Below are 20,287 nucleotides of genomic sequence, written 5' to 3'. Positions count from 1 at the left end.
TTTCTTACACAGATGCATAATCATCTAGAAAATTGGGGTGTTACACAAATAGCAGAACATTGAAGTTAATAAATAAACATAAACCAAAGCAATAGCACCTCTTCCAATGTTTTCTCAGATATTTGAGGAAGTGCACATCTTACTTTACTCCTTGGCCATTCATCCTCATTATTACTCTTGCTGGAGCCACAGTGAGGTCCTGAATCTCCTGCCCTTTGGTGAGAATTCTTGAGGCACTGATATTGAAAATACTGACCTTTTTTTGCAGCTATGACCTAAATAATTAAGACACCAGGCAGTATCATACTGAAAGAAAGAATGAAGAAATTACCTGGAAGAAGAAGGAAAATATAAACCTCCAGCAACACTCAAGCCACTTCTTAGTATTCTGACAAACTTGGTAAGATTTTGATACAGGATGCTGACATTGACACAAGTAATTAAGGAGCTTCATCAGCCTACATTCCTTACCTGTTTAGATCCTATCAATGTTTTTAAAAGTCTATGTACAGCTAGTTATCTCAATTCAACAAGAAGGACATCTCAAGTTGGAACCACATGGCATAGAAGTCGTGACAGGCCAGGAATGCTTCTGTTATGCCTAAAATTGCTGGTAAAATAGTAGTAATGTAATAGCAAAACCTGAGTGAGTGGAAACAAATCTGGGCTTGTTTACCAAGTGTTTTGCCCAGGATGTCACATGGCTCAGCAGCACTGCTCTCTGACCTCTGCCTTGGTCTCTCCTGCAGCTCAAGCCCTCCTTCCTGAGCCATCATTCCGCTGAGTAACAACAGCTTTGCGTGTCATATATGTGATCTTAGAGCGTGGGGACATTCCCTGCTGTGCTGCCTGTGAGCTCAGGGACTCCAGGCGCTTTCCTGCTGCTGTCCTGCCGGGCTGTGCTGGGCAGTGACCACAGGGAGTCACGGGCACCGCACACGGAGCTGGACACACCTACTGCCACAAATCGCAGCGGGATTTACCAACCCAAGGCTCCCGAGCCCGAGGTGTCTCTGGGAAAGACACCCCAAAACTGCGGGTTTGAGATTCCACAGAGGCTTAACGAGGAGCAGAGGAGCTGCCAAGCTCAGCGCGGGGAGCGCGCAGCCAGCGCTGGGTTTCGCCACTCCAGAAACCCCGAGGGACCAGCTCCGAGTATCATTCCAAGAAAAGCCCAGCAGACCGACAAAAAAAAGCAGAAGCGGTCCTGACGCGGCGGGCGGAGCCTGGGCGGGCCAATGCCCGGGGATCGGCGGGGCGAGGCTCGGCAGGGCAGGAGGAAGCGGCGCGGCGGCGGCTCGGCCCGATGCGGGCGGCGGCGGAGCCGGGGCAGCGCCCGGGCGCGGAGACAGCGACAGCGACAGCGACAGCGGGCGGAGGAGCCTGGCTGGTGCTGCTGGCGGCGGCGCTGGCACTGCTGCTGCTCACGCCGGTGGTGCGGCAGCTGCTGAAGCAGCGGCGGCCGCCCGGCTTCCCGCCCGGCCCCGCGGGGCTGCCGCTGCTCGGCAACATCCCCGCGCTGGGCGCCGAGCAGCCGCACGTCTACATGCGGCGGCAGAGCCAGATCCACGGGCAGGTACGGCGAGAGCCCGGGGCGAGCAGCCGGCCGGGAGCTGCTCCTGCCCCGGCCCGGCCCCGGGCGGCTCCCGAGGGAGGGAGCAGAGCCGCAGGGAACGGGACCGGGACTGGGACAGGGACCGGGAGCGCTGCTGCTGCTGCTGCTGCTGCCGCCAGCCCGGCAGCGGGGAAGGGACGAGGGCTCCCACCTCTCCTGCGCTCTCCAAGGCTCTTGGTTCCTTTTGCTTTAGTGCTGAAAGCAGTGTCCTGCAGCGAATGGAGCTCCCTTTTTCCATAGCCGCGAGCCCTGGGTTTAAAGTAACAAAATTACAGCACTCAGGCACGGAGATAAGGCAACATTTTCACTGGAAACAGCTTGCTTCAAAGTGCCTTCAGTGGCATATTTGGGATACTTTAACTCCGTTTGTGTAACTATATAAAAATTAACTTTTTTTCTTTTTTTTTTCTTTTTTTAAGTTGTCCTTTCGTACATATCTTTTCCTCAGCCAGTTTCAAGCCGCCAATCCCTTCTTGCAAGCATCATAAAAGTTAACACTAGTGAACAACCAGTTAAAGCTAGATCTAGCAGGGAAAGGCCAGAATGTCTTTTGGCACTAGGGGGCGGGAAAAAGGAAAATACTGGGAGAAATAGAATGGAAATAGGAAGGAAAAGGTGTCGTCAAATAAAGCAAGTTTTCTACTTGCCTGGAATGCTGTGTGGAGTTTTAGTCAGCTGCTCCCAGAAAAGATCCTGCAGAATTTGAGGGAACTTGGAAACAGCATGTTAGCATTTGGGGGACTCTGGAAAAATCCTATCAAAGGATTTTTTTTTTCTTAAATCATGTATGACAGAGGAATAAAGATAAATAAGCTAGATCAAAGTATACAAAACTCACGAATTGTTTGCAGAAATATCCTGAGAGTATCTTCTTGTCACATAAAAAGGAACAGCCACTATAACAGTGAAAATACCAAGTTTGCTAAAATAAAATAGTCAGACTCATAGAATCATTTAGGTTGGAAAAGACCCTTGAGATCATTGAGTCCAATGCTGTTTAATGCTGTTAACCCAGCATTAAACTGTGTCCCCAAGTGCCACATCTACACAGCTTTTAAATACCTCCAGGGGTGGCAACTCCACTCTTTCCCTAGACAGCTTTTTCCAGTGCCTGATAATTCCTTGGGTGACAACCCAGTTGTCACAGAATGCATAATTAGGCTAATATAATTCCATGTTGTGGAGGTCAACAGCTTTGACATGAAGAGAAATCTAGAGATTTGTATAGATAAAAATACAGATTTATAACACTGTATAGAATGTATAGAAAGGGATATAAGATTTCAATCTTGGGTTTAGCCTCTGTTTTAATTTTTCAAACATAGGTTAAGATTTTAATATTTTCGTCGTGTCTGTGCCTCCTGCAGGCTGTACTGCACCTTTCTCCAAAGCACCTCGTGCTAACCACGTGTGGAACCAGGAGCTGGGCCTGGCTGGGCTCTGCTCTCAGCTCTTGGCTGTCACCATGGCTCTCACTCCTGATATATGAACGTGTCCCCAGTCCTTGGTTTGGAGAGCTGATAGCTTTAGGTGCACTGCAAAGCACAGAATGTAGTGTGGGCTAATTTACTTTACCTTTTGGCAGACCAAATGAGCTCACAACAGGCTCTACTGTGTAATGCCACAGCTGTCCCACCTCTGTGCCCTTCTGAAGGTTATTCAAGCCTGCATTTTGAACTGATGTTTAGTGTTGTTTCACTTCTTCATTCCTTGTTCTCAAGCTTTGCTTGTGACAACATTTTACACTTTTTATTCCTTTTCTCCCCCCCAAAGATCTTCAGCCTTGATCTCGGAGGTATATCTGCCGTGGTGCTGAATGGCTATGATGCAGTGAAGGAATGCCTTGTCCACCAAAGTGAAATTTTTGCAGACAGGCCCTCTCTTCCCTTGTTTAAGAAGCTGACAAACATGGGAGGTGAGTGCTAATGTGCTTCATATAAAAATGTAATTTTTCTCCTGGAGATGAACAAATCAAGTGAAACGTTTGCTTTAGCCATTTTCTCTCACTTGGTGTCCTTTCATAAAATACTTGTTGCTTCTTTAAAGATATTATTTGGAAAGGATTGTCACTCGTGGACTCTGTTCCATAGCAAGATGTCTGCAATTTTTTGTCTCATTTTTTGTCTTGTTGAATGATTTTATTATCTTATGGGGGAAAAAAATAAAGCATTGCATAAAATACCATGTCAAAATATTTTTTCAGGCTTACTGAACAGTAAATATGGCAGAGGATGGACAGAACACCGCAAATTAGCTGTAAATACCTTTCGAATTTTTGGATATGGTCAAAGGTCCTTTGAACACAAAATTTCAGAAGAATCTCTGTTTTTTCTTGATGCCATTGACACATACAAAGGCAGACCGTTTGATCTTAAGCACTTGATAACAAATGCTGTGTCAAACATTACTAATTTGATTATTTTTGGAGAACGTTTCACATACGAAGATACTGAATTTCAGCACATGATTGAGATTTTTAGTGAAAACATTGAATTAGCTGCTAGTGCTTCTGTATTTTTGTATAATGCTTTTCCTTGGATTGGTATCTTGCCATTTGGGAAACACCAGCAGCTCTTTAAAAATGCAGCTGAAGTCTATGAGTTCCTTCATGAGCTTATTGAACGTGTCTCTGAAAATAGGAAGCCTCAGTCACCTCGACATTTTGTAGATGCATATTTGGATGAGATGGATTGCAATGGAAACGACCCAGAATCTACATATTCAAGAGAAAATTTAATTTTCTCCGTTGGAGAACTCATCATAGCTGGGACAGAAACCACAACAAATGTTTTAAGATGGGCAGTGTTATTTATGGCTCTTTATCCAAACATTCAAGGTAAGAAATTTGACGTTTTGAGGAACTGCTACACTTTGCTATTTCAAATTTAAAATGCTTTTTCAAAGCCGTGCTTTGACCCATAGTCATCAGCAAAAGGAAGGTTTGAATATATTATTCTAGTGCATCATTTACCAAATATACTGTGGGCAGAGGTGGAAAGTTTGTTTTAAATGCTGACAAAGAGGATGTCAAAAGTCAAGTGTCACAATAAAGTTTTAACATATTATTTTGTGAATGCATTTTTATGAAGCTTTAATGTTTTTAAGTATTTCTGATATATTTAAGTTTAGCATTGTGATGCATGGTCTGTTGTTGGCAGATGTACTAATCTATGTAGTTAATAAATAATAAGAAAATGCAATTCAATATGAAAGTAATAAATTGAAAATGTACAAGTGTCAGCAAAAATGTAAATCAGGTTGTGGTTAACAATTTAGGTACAACTTCTTTTTATCTTAAGTGCCCCAGTTCACAATAGATTTACATATTATAGACAGCAATACTTACACTTTTGGAAGAACAGAAATGGCATTTAAAGATAAAAAGATGTTTTAGAGTCATCATGAAGTAAGACAACACGTGTCTGAATGTCAGAACAGGCATTTTGAGCAGAAGTTTGGAATTTAAAAGTGAACAGTCATGTTTCTGGTTTCACTGCTTCCACTTCACTTTTTCTGTCAAAATTTAGCAGTGCTTGGTACAACTGGGACATCCAGAATTTGGAGGAAGAGCAGCCCAGATAACTTGGAAAGTTACTGCTGGTACTTTGACCCAAAAAACATCGCTCTAATATCAACTTCACCATTGTTTCAGAGTGGGGATAATAACACTACCTGTGGATAGGAATATAGAGTGTAAATGTTAAAGCTTGTAAGCTACTATATTTTGTGTAAGATATTTCATGTTGCAGTATTCTTTTAAAAGTATACATACATATATATATATAAATATACTTCAGCTTAAATTAAAGTGTACAGGCTGTTACAAAATAAACATCAGCTTTCATTCCTAACAGGGCAAGTTCAAAAAGAAATCGATGTAGTCATTGGCCCAAACAAGATGCCCAGCCTAGAGGAGAAGTGCAAGATGCCCTACACTGAGGCTGTTCTGCACGAAGTGCTGAGGTTCTGTAACATAGTCCCACTGGGGATTTTCCATGCCACTTCCAAGGATACTGTTGTGCGTGGTTACACAATTCCCGAGGGCACCACAGTCATCACAAACCTCTACTCTGTTCACTTCGATGAAAAGTACTGGAGCAATCCAGAGGTGTTTTTTCCTGAGAGGTTTTTGGACAGCAATGGGCAGTTTGTCAAGAAAGATGCGTTTATTCCTTTTTCACTAGGTAAGAGCAATTCCTTCCACTGGTCCTTTTCAGAAATCCAGAGATGTGTAACCTGTAAGTGGTGGCAGTAAATGATATCCTCAGTTCTGATGAAACAGCTTTAAAGATATCTAATAGAATGTGCTCTGGAGATAACAAATTTTAGCATAATACCTTTTATGTAGACGATCTCAGTATTATACATAAACTCATAAAAATCCACCTTACAAAGTTACAGTAATTGCCAGTTAACTGGCAGTAGATGTAATTAAGAAAACAGCAGGGGTGAAAGGATGAAATTCACATTATTTTTTAAAGCAGCTTCTGTCCAGACTGGCACTTCAAGAGAAGATACAGTAGTTAACAAGTGTATCTAAATAAATTGAACAGAATTAGTTCCAATGGCCTTTGTGAGGTGAGAGCAACAAATTCTCTGAAATCAGTTTCTTAGTGTAGGTTGTCACCTATCCTTCCTACAAAATACAACCAGAAAGTTCACACAGCACTCTTAGAAATGACCATTCCTCTTCATAATAAGAGTGAAAATGCAACTGAAGATATCTTAAGTATTAAAACCTTTGTTTCAATCCAGGAAGAAGACATTGCCTTGGAGAACAGCTGGCTCGAATGGAAATGTTTTTGTTTTTCACCTCACTGCTACAACGATTTCACCTGCATTTTCCACATGGAGTGACCCCAGAGCTCAAGCCAAGGTTAGGGATGACCTTACAACCACAGCCATACCTCATCTGTGCCGAAAGGAGGTGAAGAGAAGGGTTGGGATGAGCAGGTGGAGCACAAGCTGCAGCTCAGGGTCCACTTTGCCTTCTAGTCCTAAACGTGTTCAAGTCAGAATAACAAAAATTTAAAGGACTGCCAGATCAAGTCTGTTGGAAAATATAATTTTCCAGCAAAATTCATGCTAACCGAGCAGAACTGAGCAAGGCTTCAGTGTTCCCAAGCCTCAGTAAAATTCCGACAAGCTGCAGTAGTTGTTTGTCTGAGAATGTTTTGCGGGAAGAATGCCATGAAAAAGATTAGGAGTCAGGAGTGTTATGAGAAAAGAATAAGGGAGTTAACAAGAGAATTCCTGAGTGTGTGAGAACAGCTGCAGGTGTACGTGTGTATCTATGAATAGAAACTTCTGTAACGGTATTTAAGTCTCTCGTTTAGCGAAATAAAGTTGGAGCTTACTTTATATCTCATATTGAGACTGCCGTGAGTTTTCCCTCGCGCCGCATCTCGTTAAATGGTGACCCCGATGACTACGGACCCTGACAACGGAGTTTTACAACCCGGCTTCTGAGAGCGGCGCGAACGGAGAGGTGCTAGAGGAGTGCAGCCTCAGCGTGTCGTGTCTTTGCCCGAATTGGCAAAGGTCGGAAGACACAGGTGATTACCTGCCTACCGTGAGGGCTATAACTCGGTATACTGCACAACTCTGGCAACTTGCGAGCCTCGATCGAGTGCTTAGACGGTGTTGACCAGGACCCTGAAAACCAGCTGGACCAAAATGGAATCAGAGGTAGCCCAAGACTTATTATTACGCTTTTTAGAAAAGCGCAGAGTAAGCAGAGATGCTATAAAATACTTAAACGCTTTAGTTACTGCAGGGAAAGATAAAGGGTTGTTTGCTGACCCTGATTTATTGTTTGATGAGGTCGAATGGCGAAAAGTTGAACACATCTTGTTTGATGGATTGCTAGAGGGTGATAAAACGTGTAATAAATTAGCGAGACTGTGGAAAGAAGTCATTAATTGCTTACAACGGTTTCAAGCAGAAAAGAAAATAGCTGCCGTAGCTACTGATAAGTTGGGATCTGATGCCGGGGGGAGCACTTTGAATTGGGAAAAGGAGTGAGAGAGATTGAGCGTCCTGCCCCGGGCACGCTTGCTGTGGGCGCAGATCCACCCAGCTTGCCCCCGCCGGGAAAGTGCAAAGTGTTAGGAGCGCAGAAATCTTTAACTACACACTGTACTACATTTGATTTAAATCCTGTTAGTATACCAAGCTCTGACGGGTGGCCCAGCGCACCTCCCCCGCCTGCTGAAATTTGTGTCAGACAGGCTCTTCAGAGCGATTCTCGATTATCAGGCAAGCGCAGAGTTAATTGGAAAGGTGTTGCAGAAAAAGCTGTACAAGAGGGTAATATATCACTTGCAGAAACACTAACATTACTAAGTCGAGCCGAACAAGCATTTCCTGTACTTTTTGAACCGATAGAAGGGGGTGGGCAGCAAGCGACCCATGCTGCTACCGATTGGAAGCTGCTCACGCAGTTGCGTAGCACAGCCACTGAATCAGGGTTGCATGGTGAACCAACAAGAGTAATGTTGAATTATATTTGGGGAAATTATATATTGTGCCCAGAAGACATCAAAAATATTATTAAAATGATTATGACCCAATCACAACAGCTGCTGTGGCAGGCTCACTGGCAAGAGCTGTGCCATCAGTCAGCGAGCCAGCCACGGGGGGAAAATGACCCCTTACAAGGGGTCATTCCAGAACAATTAATGGGCCAAGGCCGGTGGGCTACAATTATTGAACAATTACAATTGGGTCCAGACATTTTAATAGAATCCATGCGAACTGCACGAGATGCTATTTTCAGAGTGCACACTACCCCCCCCACACCATCTTATATGTCTATTAAACAGGGCAGAGATGAGTCCTTTGCTAGCTTTGTTGATAAAGTTTCAGCTGCAATACTGAATGCTGGGGTAGAACCATGGATGTCAGGAGCATTATTGCGCCAGTGTGTGACAGAAAATTGTAACCAGCAAACGAAAAGTATTCTTGTCACACTGCCCGTAAATGCTACCCTGGAAATGATGTTAGAACGAATGAGTCGTGTACCGGTAGGCACCCAGGCATTTGTAGCAGAGTTAGTGACAGCTATGGGAGATAAGCTAGGAGAGAAATTAGCCCAAGCACAGTCTCAAGCCTTTGCTGCTTTAGGGCCACTGCGACCCCTTAGCTCGCCTGCAGGAGGGGAAAGGTTAGGGAAAGGTACGAGGTGTTATCGTTGTGGGCTTGAAGGACACGCAAAGAAGCAATGTAGAGATCCAGTCTGGTGTAAGAAATGCAACAGCGATACCCACGCCACGCTAGCTTGTCGGCGATCGGGAAACGCGAAGAAGAGCGCGTCCAGCCGCCGCGCCCCGACACAAATAGCAGCTCCAGCCCTCACCCCCGCGACTATCCCACCACCTCATCCTTCATACACAACGACATCTCCGCCGATGAGCTCGCCCGCCGTCAATCCCTTCGACCAGCAAGCATCCTCCGACCTGCCACCAAGGGAAGCCTCGGCCTGGACCTGGCAACAGCAGTAGGTGTAACAATCATCGATTTACGCCCTGTAAAAGTTCCCACTAGGATTCAAGGCCCGCTTTGTATTAACAACAAACCTGTGGGCGCGCTCCTAGTGGGTCGTTCATCTGCTAGCATAAAAGGACTGTTCGTCTTACCAGGGATAATTGATGCTGACTTTACAGGTGAAATTCACATTATGGTGCAAACTATGTTTCCCCCCATTTATATTCCTAAAAATACAAGACTAGCTCAACTCGTCCCGCTCCCGCAAATGGTTGCACAAATGCAACAACACGAGGCTCTCGTGGATCGTGGAGCCGGTGGATTTGGCTCAACAGGAGAACTTGCAATGTTAACAGTTCCATTAACAGAACGACCAGTTGTGGAAACTACTTGGACTCGGGGGGAAATCTCCCAAACACTGCCAGCATTACTTGATACAGGTGCAGATATTACGATAATGTCTACTGCTTGTTGGCCAACTGAATGGCCACATCACCATACTTTGAGTGGAATTGAAGGCGTTGGGGGATCAGTTTCAGTACAGCGGAGCTCTGACCCAATTCAAGTAGCAATCGAGGGCAGGGTGGCAACAGTTCATGTAACTATTATGCCCTTACCCAAAAAGGTGAATGCCTTAATTGGCCGGGATGTGCTAGACCAACTAGGACTCGTGTTAACCAATCAGCATTTTCCCCAGCGGTCGCTGTCAGATGGACTTTCCCGATCCAGCTCACATGGACAACAGACAAGCCTGTATGGATAGGGCAGTGGCCGCTAAAAAGGGAAAGTCTAATACAAGCACAGTTGTTGGTGCAAGAACAATTGCAACAAGGACACCTGCGACCTTCCACGAGCCCTTGGAACACGCCCATTTTTGTCATCAAGAAAAAATCCGGCAAGTATAGACTGTTACATGACCTGCGAGCAGTTAATGCTCAAATGCAAGCAATGGGGGCCCTTCAACCTGGATTGCCAAACCCTGCCATGCTTCCTGAGGGATGGCACCTGTTAATCATTGATTTGAAAGACTGCTTTTTTACAATTCCGCTGCATCCAGTGGACACTGCGCGATTTGCTTTTACCCTACCAACAATTAACAGAGAAGCCCCTTTCTTGAGATTCGAATGGACTGTTCTGCCACAGGGAATGAAAAATAGTCCCACCCTGTGCCAACTGTTTGTAGCCAATGCATTACAACCCATTCGTACAGCATGGCCTGAAACAGTGATTTACCACTATATGGATGACATTTTATTTGCTCAGGCCTCAGCTTTTACTGGCGAACAAGAGAATATGCTTCAACAACAATTAAGCAGACATGGACTAACCATTGCCCCTGAGAAGATCCAGCGTTCTCCTGTTTGGAAATACTTAGGATGGCAAATAACACAAGGGCATGTGAGACCACAAAAATTACAGCTCAACACACATGTGAAGACATTACATGACGCACAACGCCTCCTAGGCGATATTCAATGGTTACGTCCAGTTATTGGCATTTCAAACGATGACATTGATACCTTGCGACCACTGTTACAAGGCACCGACCCAACACGGACAGTACATCCAACCCCGCTGCAACAGCAGATTATTCAGAAAATCGGCACACAAATTGCACAACGCTGGGTTGATCGTTGCGACCCGGACATTCCGGTAGACCTCACAATTTTAAGCGGCGAAAAACAAATCCTTGGTGCACTTACGCAGTGCAAAAATAAAGAGAGGGAGAACAAGGTGAAAATATTGGAATGGCTGTTCACTAGCATCCAGCCCAAAACTACAATTCAACAAAAGATTGAAAACATAGCAGAATTGATCCAGAAGGGTCGCACCAGGATTTTACAGTTAACAAGCCAAGAGCCGGAAACCATTTACCTGCCGATGAAACGACGAAACCTCGAGTGGTATCTTCAGAATTCGCAAGCACTGCAAATCAGCCTACTGTCTCAAGCAGTGGAAATTAAAGTGGAGCCACTGCGATCTACCACCCTGCGTTGGGTGAGTAACCAAGATTGGATTACAATACCAAAAAGGAGTGAGCGCCCATTGCAAAACGCAGTGACAGTTTTTACAGATGCAGGACGGAAATCTCGACGTGCAGCAGCAACTTGGATGCAAGACGGCAAATGGCATCATCACATATTACCGGCGAAAGAAGAAGATTCACTGCAAACATTGGAACTGGCAGCAGTCGTTTGGGCCTTTGTGAACTGGCACTCTACGGAGTTAAATGTAATTTCTGACTCCATGTATGTCACTGGCATAGTACAGCGTATTGAAGATGCCCGGCTCAAAGATTGCCAAAACAAACGACTTTTTGAACTATTGAGACAGCTGCAGGCTGCAATTTATCAGCGAGAGTGCGCCTATGCTGTCATTCACATACGAAGCCACAAATGGTCAAAAGGCCTTGGGGAAGGCAATGAGAGAGCAGATCGTTTAGTTTCAGTAGTGGTGCCACTGAGCGAATTTGTTAAGGCCAGAGAAGCTCACAACACTTTTCATCAAAATGCCAAGGGACTCTTCCACCAATTTAAGATTACTATGGAGGAAGCAAAAGGCATTGTCAGAGCTTGTCCAAGTTGTAGTCATCATGGACCAGGCTTAGGAATTGGAGTAAATCCACGAGGGTTAGGCCCTTGTGAACTTTGGCAGATGGATGTTACCCATGTCCCTCAGTTTGGTCGATTAAAATGTGTGCATGTTACAATTGACACATACAGCAGATTTTTGTGGGCCACAGCTCAAACAGGAGAAAAGGCCACCCACGTCATACGGCATTTGACAAGTTGTTTCGCAGTTATGGGAGTGCCGCAGCAGATCAAAACCGACAATGGGCCCGCATATAGCGGTGAAAAAATGCGACAATTCTGTCAACAGTGGGGGGTCAAGCATGTAACGGGCATTCCCCATTCACCAACGGGACAAGCCATTGTTGAGCGAGCAAATCAGACTTTAAAACGATATTTAGACAAATTTAATGATGTTCGAGATGTTAGTGAAAGGCTAGCTAAAACATTGTTTGTGTTAAACTATTTGTGTATTTTTTCAGACCAGGATTCTCCTCCCGCACAAGTGCATGGCCGAGCTCCCGCTGCAGAACATAAAGAACCCATGATGGTCATGTATCGCGACCCGTGTTCAGGCCTGTGGCGAGGCCCAGCAGAAGTGAAATATATAGGGCGTGGTTACATGTGTGTGCTTACATCCACAGGTACACAGTGGGTCCCTGCGAAGTGGACCAAAGCTGTTCCTCGTGCTGCTAGCGATCAAGGCTCTAATATCGGGCTCAGCCACGACCCTCATAACGAAGGTTGAAGAAAGACAGAACCTGTGGGTGACCTGGGCCAGTGCTACGCATAACCCAGAATTTTGCCTCAGTTTGCAATCAGCTACTGCACCATTTAAAACATGTTTAGTCGGTGTGCCTTTGTTCAGTTTTGAGGCGTTTAGCAATTATAGCACCTATCTTAAATGTTTTATAGCAAAAAGCACCTCTTGGTGTGCTGCAAACCTAATCAATCACTTAAATACTACCTTGCCTTGGGACCCAGAAGAGTTACATCTCTTGGGGTCCATGAAAATTGGTAATACTTCCAGCAATTGGACCCAAACATGCATTTGGTTTGGAAATAGACAACAAAATCTAACCTTAAGTTATTCTATCAAAGGCTGGACAAATGTCAGCCCGATAAATGAAGCAGATTATTCATACAATGTTAAAGGCGGCTATTGCGGGAGTAACAACACTGCTAATCAAAGTTTGGGTGCTTTAGGAGCTGAAATAAAGAAATCGCCAATTACGATTTGGAACAACGGAACGCCAAAAGCGTTGCCCCCATCTGTATTTCTAATATGCGGAGATAGAGCATGGCAAGGAGTCCCTCATAACATCTTTGGAGGGCCATGTTATTTAGGAGAACTAACTCTTTTAGCACCCAACCAGCGCATGTGGCTTAGCGTAGTCGCCGAGCCAAAACGTCAACGGCGCTCTCTGTCTCACCAATTGAATTCACGGTGCAAAGATGATGTTGAATTATGGTCAGTAACAGCTAAAGTATTCACCTCCCTGTTTACCCCCGGAATAGCTGCTGCAAGAGCCCTCAGGCAAATTGAAAAACTTGCATGTTGGACAGTTAAACAAGCAAATGTTACTACTAATATCCTTTCCCAATTACTGCTGGATCAAAAGAGTTTGCGACATGCCGTGCTTCAAAATCGCGCTGCTATTGATTTCATATTATTAGCTCAAGGCCATGGTTGTAAAGACTTTGAGGGGATGTGCTGCTTTAATTTGTCAGATCATAGCAATTCTATCCATAAGCAATTAGAGTGGTTGAAAAAGCATACCTCCACAATTACAGTTGATGTCAATCCCTTAGACAAATGGTTATCATCCCTGTTTGGAGGTCTGTCACCATGGTTGATACCCTTGATTAAAGAAGGTTTACGTTGGTTATTGATTCTTATATTAATAGTTATTGTAGTGAAAATTACTTATAAGTGTGTTGTTAAACAAATTGATCAAACAACTGACGGAGTCTTGCTCGCCCAAAAGAGAAAAGGGGGAATTGTTACACAATGGCTTAAAGATCACGGACATGATTTATTAGAAGAATTGTGCGAGCAAGATCACTGTTAGGCTAAGTAGCACTTAGGCCATAAGCTGTAAAGTTATATTGAACAATTTAAATTACCTGTTAAGTACTTTTGATTAAGCATAGATTCTGTTAAAGTTAAGTAATAGTGGATTTAAATTCTATTAAGTTGTAAGTTCTGTTAAAGTTAAAATTCTGTTAAGTAATATTAAGTGATGTTAATTTTAAATTCTGTTAAGTTTTAAATCTTGTTAGCGTTAAGTTGTTAAGGTAATATCAATTTTAAATTTCATTATAGTTAAGTTCTAATTGTTAGTTTAAGATAAGAGTTATTAAGATTAAGTTTTATTCATTTTTAGTGATATTAATTTTAAGTTTTAAATTTCTTAGTTTATATTATTATTCACAAAAGCTTTGCAGTTTTATCTTTTTAGTTAAAGTTAAGTAATAATATCTACTGTTTTCAAATATTTCATCTCACCTTATATAGCTATCTATAAAAATAGTAACATGTTAAGATACTCTCCTTATTGATATTAATCAAAGCTTGTTTATAAGATGTTCTGAGAAAACCCTTCCACTTAGCACTTAAGCTCTGGCCAAGCTTTAGTTCTAACTGGCTGGGAAACATGCCATGAGTCTCAAAGTGTTTTGTACCAAAATATGATCAGATAATTTTCATTTACCAAATTGAATTTATAAAAGCTAAATCTTCTTCCAAGTAAACTTAGAGTCCTTGCCCGGGAAAGGTTCTCTAAGTTTTACCTGTGAAGTGAATGTTTTCAATGATGATAATTTCCAGACCATGGCAACACATTTAACTAATGAAATTTCCTTAAGTAAACTTATAATAAATCTAATAATAGAAATTACTTATAGCAAAGCAAATTAATTTGATAACAAGACAATGTCTGTTCTCACAAGAGAAACGGGGGAATTGTTGGAAAATATAATTTTCCAGCAAAATTCATGCTAACCGAGCAGAACTGAGCAAGGCTTCAGTGTTCCCAAGCCTCAGTAAAATTCCGACAAGCTGCAGTAGTTGTTTGTCTGAGAATGTTTTGCGGGAAGAATGCCATGAGAAAGATTAGGAGTCAGGAGTGTTATGAGAAAAGAATAAGGGAGTTAACAAGAGAATTCCTGAGTGTGTGAGAACAGCTGCAGGTGTACGTGTGTATCTATGAATAGAAACTTCTGTAACGGTATTTAAGTCTCTCGTTTAGCGAAATAAAGTTGGAGCTTACTTTATATCTCATATTGAGACTGCCGTGAGTTTTCCCTCGCGCCGCATCTCGTTACAAGTCTGACTACTTGCACAAGTAAAGGTTTTTTTTTACTTGGTTTTCACAGGAAAAAAAAAACCTGAACCAAAAGTGTGGAACACATCCTTTGTAAAAACGATGTTTTCACTCCAGAAGACTATTTTTAAAAAATCTAAGTTCTGATACAGTTTTAAAATACTTAATTGCTTAGCAAGCCATTTTCCTTTGAGAGTATATTTTCATAAGCATGGAGAATATGGTTCAAAATGTTTATACTTGAATTCATCCATGGAAAAATCATTTACATTATTCCACCTAAGCCATTCTTTGTAATTCTCCATTAAATTTTCATAGCTAACTGGGGTGTAAAAGGTCTCTATTTAAATATCTGTAAGCAAGAATAAACTATATTTTCCAGCCTTGAAAAACAGAAGATCAATTAATGCATTATAATCCTTCTTTCTCCTTGCCCTATCTTCCCAGTTGGTCATAATTTTCTAGTGAATCAGATAACTGTGAATTCACTTTTAAGAGCTTTTATGGCTTGTTTCTCACTTAGCATCATACACAAAATGTTCAATTATTGCCATACTCCTGACCATTACAGGACTGTTTCTTCTCCAGTATATTGCATTTCCAGACACCTGTCCTCCATTGCCTCCCAATACAAAGTACTGTGTAATGATTAATCTCTGCTTAAATAATCTGAAAAAAGCAGTGTTTGTGTTACCAGAATCACACACAACTATACTACAAGTAAAGAAAATAAGCTCTTCTCCCTTCTGACCAGAAGAGAGACTTTTTTGGAGAGGGCAAGTGGAATAGGATGGGGAAAAACAGATTTTAAATGGATTTTAAGCACAAATTTTAGGTGTGAGGACTACACTTGACTTCTGCCAGCTTCATTTACTGTCCTTGCTTTGTGGCTATTGGTTTGTGGCTATTGGGAGATAAAGATTTGTGTCTGCAGACCTTACAGGAGAAGCTGAAACTCCAAATACAGTGTGGGGAGAGAGGGCCTCGGGACAGGGTTCAGAACAAAACACACGCTGAGCCAGCAGCTATTTAAGGACAGGGCTCAGTGTTTGACCTCACTTTTTATACAGATAATGCTGCAACTTGGAGCTGCAGGGAAGCTGAAAGGCAGGAATTGGTGTTTTTCTGCTGACCTAATGTTTTCAGCTTATATTGAGGGGAAATACTTCCTTTCTTTTGAAACAGCAAAAGAGGAAAAATCAAAAGAGAGCTGATTCCAGTCCACTCGTATCACAGCCTGTTGACAAGATGCAGCAGGTCCAGAGTAATTTACCCACAGGTCTCACTGAGAGCACCTCTAACACATGTTCCTGTTGCTCTGAAGAGGCCACTCCACCCCCTGATTAACTGACTGCCTTTTGCAGAGAAGATTAAAGTCTCAAAAAGGAGAGGAGGGAGGCAAACCTGCTTGCTGCACGTTGGGCACACCATGAAAACTGTGAATAAACCACTCCTAAGCCACTGGCAAACAGTGGGGTTAGGAGTCATGATCAAGGTTTTCCTGGTTAGCAAGGAGATGTTTTGTGCATGTGAAGTGCATAAGGAAAAATTGTGGAATCTACTGAACTTCAGTGCCTTGAGGGTGAGGCACTGAAAAGTTCAGTGCCACAGTTTTGGACTCATGGTAACTCCTCCTGTTCCCAGCCCTGTGCTCTTAGATCAGACAGACAGAATTTGGTTAGTATCTAGTCTTGCCTTTTGGGTTGCAAGAACTCCAGGCCATCCTTTGGTTAAAACATGGTTCAAATGATGCTAATTGAAGTGGGGGGAGGATTAAAAACCATCTATAGCCAGTTCTTGTGGGGGGCTACACTCAAAATGCAGCTGGCCAGCCATAATTCCCTTTTGCTGAGGTATTTTGAGAGCTAAGTCCTGGCTAGTCTTTAATCCATTTAATGAGAGCCATATTGATTATATGTCGTTCTGGTTTCTAAATCAAAATGCCTTATAAAAGCCTCAGAATATCAATCCAAACTTTTACCATTATCTGCCAACTTATGGTCTCGTTTAAGCAATCAAATACATTTGACAAACTGTCTTTTCCATAAATCTGTATCAGTATTGGTTGTATTTACATTTCATTCTCTATCAACTTATTCATTATTTTCCCTCTGACTTAGAATTATCCTAATGACCCAATTTATTAATCTGAAATATTGACATAATAGTAGTTTTTTTTAGTCCTCTGGAATTTCTCCCCCATATCAACAGTGATTAGTAATGAACATCAGTAGCCAGCCAGATGTTCAGAATTTCCTGGTGGGAGTTTTCTACAGCTGAAATACCTAGTATGGACAGCAGCTGGCTGCTATTTAAAATTGGATTAATGGTTAATATATTAACCAGTGTATATCTTCTTAACACTGCTGCAAGAGCTGCAGTCAGCACCACCATACTATCTTAAATCCTCCTTTCCAAATCTCTATCCTTACATTTAAGTTTTTGGGTTGTTTTTGGCCATGTCAGGATCCCTAGAGATGGAAAAGGGAAGACTGCTTCAGAATAAATGCTGAAGAAAAATCTTACTCATTATCACTTAATTCTCAGAGCTTCCACCAGTTTCAGTGATACTGGTGAACATATCCTTAATGTGAATCTAATAAATGCAGTAAGGTTCATTAATGAATTAATTCAGAAATTAACTATACAAAGGGTGGTTTCATAAAATTTCAATTAACATTACTGCTTCTCTGAAAGCAAATAGTTTAAACTAATTGTGATGTATTTTCATACGTATCCAGAACGTGTTGTGAGAGAAAAACTTGGAAAATATTAATAATGCTTTTGGTGTTTTTTTAGTTTGCCAGTATGCACTGGAAATAGGTCACCTAACTCAGTCTGTATAAAAGCATGGAACTACATCTTTTTTCAGTCAAGAATCAAAGTGAGAAAAGTAGCAAGATCAGAGAGAAGCCCAGTGAAAAATAGTGAAATCCCTTTGGAAAATGACTGCAAATTAGATTGTGTCAATTTTCCAGCAATGCTGTGGATATGAAAACATAAGGATTCGGGATAAACAATGGGGAAAAAATCACAAAGGTGAGGATGCCAGATCAGAATTTGTCTTTGGTTGAGAAATGGAATGATGAAAACCCAAGATAGCATGGCCAAGTTCAGAGGATTACTCAGGAGGAGTTTGAAAGAAAAACTCTCAGTATCAATTGCTCTGTGAAGGTACAGACATGTGTTTTCATACCAACAAGTTGTCCAAGGTGATTTTTTGGCACCAGCCTGATAATTCCAACCCTTTTCCTAATGAAGATTGAGTTAAACTACAGCTCTGGAAATCTCCTGCCTTACTCTGTCCTTTCATAACAATATAAATTGAGCACCAGCAGATTCTCCCAGTTCTAGGTTATCCCTCCAGGCATTTTTGAAGTCTGTCAGCTATCTTGATGTGATTAGAAAAAGGCAGGACCCTCACTCAGTCATCTCTTCGGGAGACTGCCAGGCTTCAGGAGACATTACATTTGTTACATTCTCCCGAATAAGTAACATTCCAAATAGATTAAACCCATTAAAATAATGGAGCACATCAGGAATGTGCAATCTAATCCAATACCTTACTATTACTGCAGCAGATGGCTGCTTGCCCAAAATTTTACATGTGATGTAGACCAGCCTATAGCAATATCCCAGAAAACAGAGTAAATTTACTACTTACTCTGCTGCTGGTTTCAAGTGCTGACTTCCTTTTCTACACTCATGCCAAAAAAAAACTGAAATATTTTTAATCTGTGTAAACCCTGATTTATCAGAAGCATGAAAAAATATTAAGTGTTAAAAAGCTTTTTACATTGCAGTTAGTTTGTTCAGATGCTTATCCAGATCCAGATCCATCCATGCCCCATGGACAGTTAAACCCTCACCAAAACCAGGGGATAAAGGATGCCTCATTGCTCAGGTCCCCCACTAATAGAGGTAATACAAGTACATTTTCATACCAGTAAGGAATGAAAGAGGGAATAGAATCACTATGGTTAAAACATTTTCAAAAATTCCAGTTATTCTCAGGTAATTAATTTTCCTTTCTCCACAGGCATCCCCCTTTAAGGAGCCAAAGTGCCCTTTTGGTTCTCTTCAACTTAGAAAATAAGCTCAATTTAAAATAATAATAGTGCTGAACATGCAGCACAGCAGAATTTTGTAAGCCAGATTTTTCCAGGAAAACATTGTTACTTACGACACTTCTTTAGCTGATACAGCTTAGGAGGTTAATTTAATTGCCTTTTTTTGGAAGCATTAAAATTGCTTTATAAAGCCACTTCAGGACATTTTCAGATCCTGTTCCATCTTATTTTACATTCTGTAAAGACACACCTTTTCTCTCACAAAGCACGTACAGTTTAAACTGCCACAATATAAAAAGAAATGCAACATACCTTTATATTGCACTTATTTCAGCACAAATTGTAGGTATAATCTATAAAATATGCAAGCTCTTTGTACCATGATGAATGCCATGATTATATATTTGAGAAGAGACTATAAGAATAATTCATAGTTGATTGGAATAAAATTTAGTGCTAAGAGCTAAAATTTGTTTCAAAATCGCCAATCACTCAAATTAATTCTTTTGGTAAGTATATGAATTACATCATCTTCTAAAGCATCCAATGTCTTAAATATGCACTTTCTTAAGATCTAGAAAGGCCCACATAACTTGACAAATATTTAAAATATAACTAGCTTTAGCAAACTAACTTTAGATAATCATATTTAAAAAAAAAAAAAAACATTTTGGCTACTGCCTCTCCATTTATTCACAATCTGGCAATTAGACAGATTCTTATCTCTGGCTAAGGTTCAAATCTCGTCTTGAAAAGTTAGAATCCTTTTTTCAAGAGGATTCTAACCCTCTCCACAAATAAAAACTGGTGGGAGATGCATTATGGGTTAAACACATTTAAAATAAAAAGGTTTTAATATTGACTGAAATGAAGTTGATACATCAACTTCCTGTTGTTTGAATGTTATTATTGCTATAACTGTGCACATTTTCTTCTTGGTATTTATGGTTTCCATATCAGACCTCTACTCTCTAGTCCTAGTGTTTAAAAAAAAATAGGTTCAGAAAGGATCTCAGTAAGTTATGCAGTTCACTCATCCGGTTCACTAATAGTTTTACTAAAAGCTGTTTTTCAGATCTCTTTTTTATTTTCAGAGACTTTCTTAATAGCCCAAAACAATCCATTTCAGTGAGTCACAGCCCTCTCCATCCTTAGGCAATTAGTCATGTTGAGCCTTTCAACCTAAAGGTGTTACTTCTTGTCCTGAGCACTATAAACACT

General features: G+C 41.6%; 2 protein-coding genes across 2 annotated transcripts; both read left to right on the top strand.

Moving 5' to 3' along the window:
* Positions 1 to 1,278: 1,278 nt before the first annotated feature.
* Positions 1,279 to 6,662, top strand: CYP2R1 (cytochrome P450 family 2 subfamily R member 1). The gene is made up of 5 exons (XM_085063199.1): positions 1,279 to 1,576; positions 3,389 to 3,530; positions 3,819 to 4,451; positions 5,470 to 5,799; positions 6,371 to 6,662. The coding sequence occupies exons 1-5, from the start codon at positions 1,307 to 1,309 to the stop codon at positions 6,544 to 6,546; spliced, it is 1,551 nt and encodes a 516-aa protein (XP_084919325.1). The 5' UTR covers positions 1,279 to 1,306; the 3' UTR covers positions 6,547 to 6,662.
* Positions 6,663 to 12,217: 5,555 nt separating this feature from the next.
* On the top strand, positions 12,218 to 13,742 carry LOC146436710 (uncharacterized). The gene is made up of 2 exons (XM_085063812.1): positions 12,218 to 12,268; positions 12,315 to 13,742. The coding sequence occupies exons 1-2, from the start codon at positions 12,218 to 12,220 to the stop codon at positions 13,740 to 13,742; spliced, it is 1,479 nt and encodes a 492-aa protein (XP_084919938.1).
* Positions 13,743 to 20,287: the final 6,545 nt, after the last annotated feature.

This window comes from Lichenostomus cassidix, chromosome 5 (genome assembly GCF_008360975.1).
Source record: "Lichenostomus cassidix isolate B80296 chromosome 5, HeHo_3.0, whole genome shotgun sequence".
Taxonomy (NCBI): Eukaryota; Metazoa; Chordata; class Aves; order Passeriformes; family Meliphagidae; genus Lichenostomus; species Lichenostomus cassidix.
Note: the sequence above shows the minus strand (reverse complement) of the source record. Positions and strands in the feature narration are given on the sequence as shown.

Excerpts from the sequence above, each read along its gene's own strand:
- CYP2R1 (XM_085063199.1), top strand. The coding sequence starts at position 1,307 with ATGCGGGCGGCGGCGGAGCCGGGGCAGCGCCCGGGCGCGGAGACAGCG. Across the intron at positions 3,531-3,818 it reads GAAGCTGACAAACATGGGAG|GCTTACTGAACAGTAAATAT; the intron begins GTGAGTGCTAAT and ends ATATTTTTTCAG. Across the intron at positions 4,452-5,469 it reads TCTTTATCCAAACATTCAAG|GGCAAGTTCAAAAAGAAATC; the intron begins GTAAGAAATTTG and ends CATTCCTAACAG.
- LOC146436710 (XM_085063812.1), top strand. The coding sequence starts at position 12,218 with ATGGTCATGTATCGCGACCCGTGTTCAGGCCTGTGGCGAGGCCCAGCA. Across the intron at positions 12,269-12,314 it reads TGTGGCGAGGCCCAGCAGAA|GTACACAGTGGGTCCCTGCG; the intron begins GTGAAATATATA and ends TTACATCCACAG.